Source organism: Charadrius vociferus, unplaced genomic scaffold, assembly GCF_000708025.1.
Source record: "Charadrius vociferus isolate BGI_N301 unplaced genomic scaffold, ASM70802v2 scaffold241, whole genome shotgun sequence".
Classification (NCBI taxonomy): Eukaryota; Metazoa; Chordata; class Aves; order Charadriiformes; family Charadriidae; genus Charadrius; species Charadrius vociferus.
In genome coordinates, this window is record NW_009646932.1 from 113,071 (window position 1) to 115,623 (window position 2,553).

The 2,553-nt window shown below is 64.9% G+C and overlaps 1 protein-coding gene across 1 annotated transcript; it reads left to right on the top strand.

Moving 5' to 3' along the window:
- The first annotated feature begins 351 nt into the window (after nucleotides 1-351).
- Nucleotides 352-1,607, top strand: SCN2B (sodium channel, voltage-gated, type II, beta subunit). The gene is made up of 3 exons (XM_009894729.1): nucleotides 352-534; nucleotides 951-1,161; nucleotides 1,385-1,607. The coding sequence occupies exons 1-3, from the start codon at nucleotides 385-387 to the stop codon at nucleotides 1,582-1,584; spliced, it is 561 nt and encodes a 186-aa protein (XP_009893031.1). The 5' UTR covers nucleotides 352-384; the 3' UTR covers nucleotides 1,585-1,607.
- Nucleotides 1,608-2,553: the final 946 nt, after the last annotated feature.

Genomic DNA, 2,553 nt, shown 5'->3' on the forward strand with positions numbered 1-2,553 from the left:
TGCAGAGCGGCATCAATTCTGCAGCGGGAAAGCCTCGTTTAAGCGGCGAGGAGCAGGGCTTGCCTGGAGTCCTGAGCGCCGGGCACAGTCAGGCTAGGCACACTAGAGAGGGGTCATTGGCCCTTGCGGAGCAGGGACAAGGGATGGTGCCAGGGCTGGGGCTGCTCCTCTCTTGTCCCCTGTCACCTCTGCGCAGGGAAACCCCGGTCCGGGCTGGCCGCAGCGTGGTCTGTGCGTGGATGTGCCTGAAAGGCAGCCCCGGGCCCCAGGGCGAGCGCTGTGCGGCGTGCGGGGTGGAATGGGGAGAGCGACTCAGCCCTTTCTAACCCGTCCGCCTCTCTGCTCTCGCTCTCTGTGTTTGTGGCAGGGGCCACGGCATTGGGCATGGAGGTCATGGCTCCCACCACCATCAGTGCCTTGAACGGCTCCTCCGTGAAGCTCTCCTGCACCTTCAACTCCTGCTACAAGGTGGAGAACAAGCAGTTTTCCCTCAACTGGACGTACCAGGAGTGCGGGAACTGCTCTGAGGAGCTGGTGAGTCTCGCCAGGGCTGGGGATCTGCTGAGAGGGCGTGGGACCAGCTTGAAGCAGTCACGTGCGTTCCGTGGGCTCCTGAGCCGTCTCCTTACGTGGGCTCCTGCTAGCCAGCCCTCCTCCACCACAGGGAAAATTAGCAACCGACTGCGTAAAGGCCCAGCAGTCAGCGCAGCCGCCCCGATGCGGCAGGACAGGCAGGCGTGAGCGGGGAGACCCAGTGCCTGGCCACTGTGGCGGCCAGAGCTGAGCGGGGACCGTGCTGCTCGTGGAGCTGAGCGAGCGCTGCCCGGCTGGCGAGCGAGCGTGCAGCGTGGGCGCGCGCCCGGGGCAGCTTGTGCAGGGGAGTGGGATGCTTGGGAAGCACACGGGGTGCCAAACACTCTCTCACCTCCTCTCCCACACGGGCTGCCCAGTTCCTGCAGTTCCGGATGAAGATCATGAACAAGCAGCTGGACCGCTTTGGGAACCGGGTGGAGTTCACCGGGAACCCCACCAAGTACGATGTGTCCTTCACCCTCAAAAACGTGCAGCTGGAGGACGAGGGCACCTACAATTGCTATGTCCTGAACCCCCCGGACCGGCACCGGGGCCATGCCAGCATCAGCCTGAAGGTGCTCACAAAAGGTAAGGGGAAGAGTGGTCCCCTCTGCTGTCGGGCACCCATGGGTGCTAGGCTGGCTCTGCCTCATGCCCTGCCTCCTGTGATTCTGTTCTGTCATTCACCCTGCACCGCGTATGCAGGGTTTGCTCCCCGGCGGTGGGAGCGAGCCCTGCCTCTTCCCTGGTGCTGCCGCTGGTAGCCCCAGCTGGGGGCTGCGTGCCCTGAGCCTGCGCCCTCTCTCCCCAGAGCCCCCGAAGCACGATTCGACAGTGGCTGTCATCGTGGGCGCCTCTGTAGGTGGCTTCTTGGCCGTGGTGATCCTGGTGCTGATGGTGGTGAAATGCGTGCGCCGGAAAAAGCAGCAGAGGCTGAACACGGACGACCAGAAGACAGAGGAGGAGGGGAAGACGGACGGCGAAGGCAACCCGGACGAGGGCACCAAGTAACGCCCCCCTGCCCGCCCCTCCCTCTTCACCCCTGTACAGTGTGACCCCCTTGATGTGCTTCCCAGAGCAAGGATTTCTGTCTCCCCAGAGCATCCCTCCTTCCATCTAAATACCCACCCCAGCCTGGAGCAGGGCGCGGAGAGAAGGTCCCCGGAGCCTGGCCGCAGCGGGCAGGGCTGGGGAGGGTGGCCGGAGCGCATCGAGGCCGCCCCCGAGGCTGAGCTGGGACCGGCTTGTCCCCTGCTCTGAGTGCCGGAGCACGGCGTGGGGCCGTGGGGAGGCGCTGGGGATGAGGGGAGGGGCAGAGGGGGCCGGGCAGCCCCCTGCCCAGCTGTCTGCACCCCAGCCCTCTAGGAAAAGAGAGCGGGGGCCAGCGGCCAGCAGCTGCCTGCCCTCGGGGCCACGTCTCGCCCCCGAGGCACCCCTGCTGTGCCTGGGGCACCCGCACTGGCGTACCCATCCCCGAGGGATCCCCGATAGCTGCCCGTCTCCTCCTTGCAAGTCCTGTGTGCCAGCGCTGAGGGTGCTGCGACAAGAAGCTCGTGCTCCTTGGGGACTGTCCCAGCCTGCGCGGAAGCCGATGGCTGGGTAATGACCATTAGCCCACGCGCTGCCTCTGAGCTCTGCAGGTTTTTGGAGCCGCTAATGGCTCCTTGCGCGCAACCGATGTACCCTTCTGCCTCTCGGGCTATTTTTGGGCCTGAGCATCTCAGCCAAAGGTGCTGGGCTGACTTTCTTGTGCTCGTTTCCTTCTTGGGGAGGGTAATTCTAATGGAGAATGTTCTGCTGATGTGCCAAACTGAGACGGTGGGGAGCGGCGGGGTACGGCTGCGAGGGACGAAGAGCTGCTGGGAGGAAGAGGAGGTTTTGGGCGCTTGCTGGGAAGGACTGGGCACAACCGTGGGGCCAGAGGCAGGACAGCTCTGGAACCCCGGAGCAACCCAGTGATGCTGAAACCGCCTCCTCCCG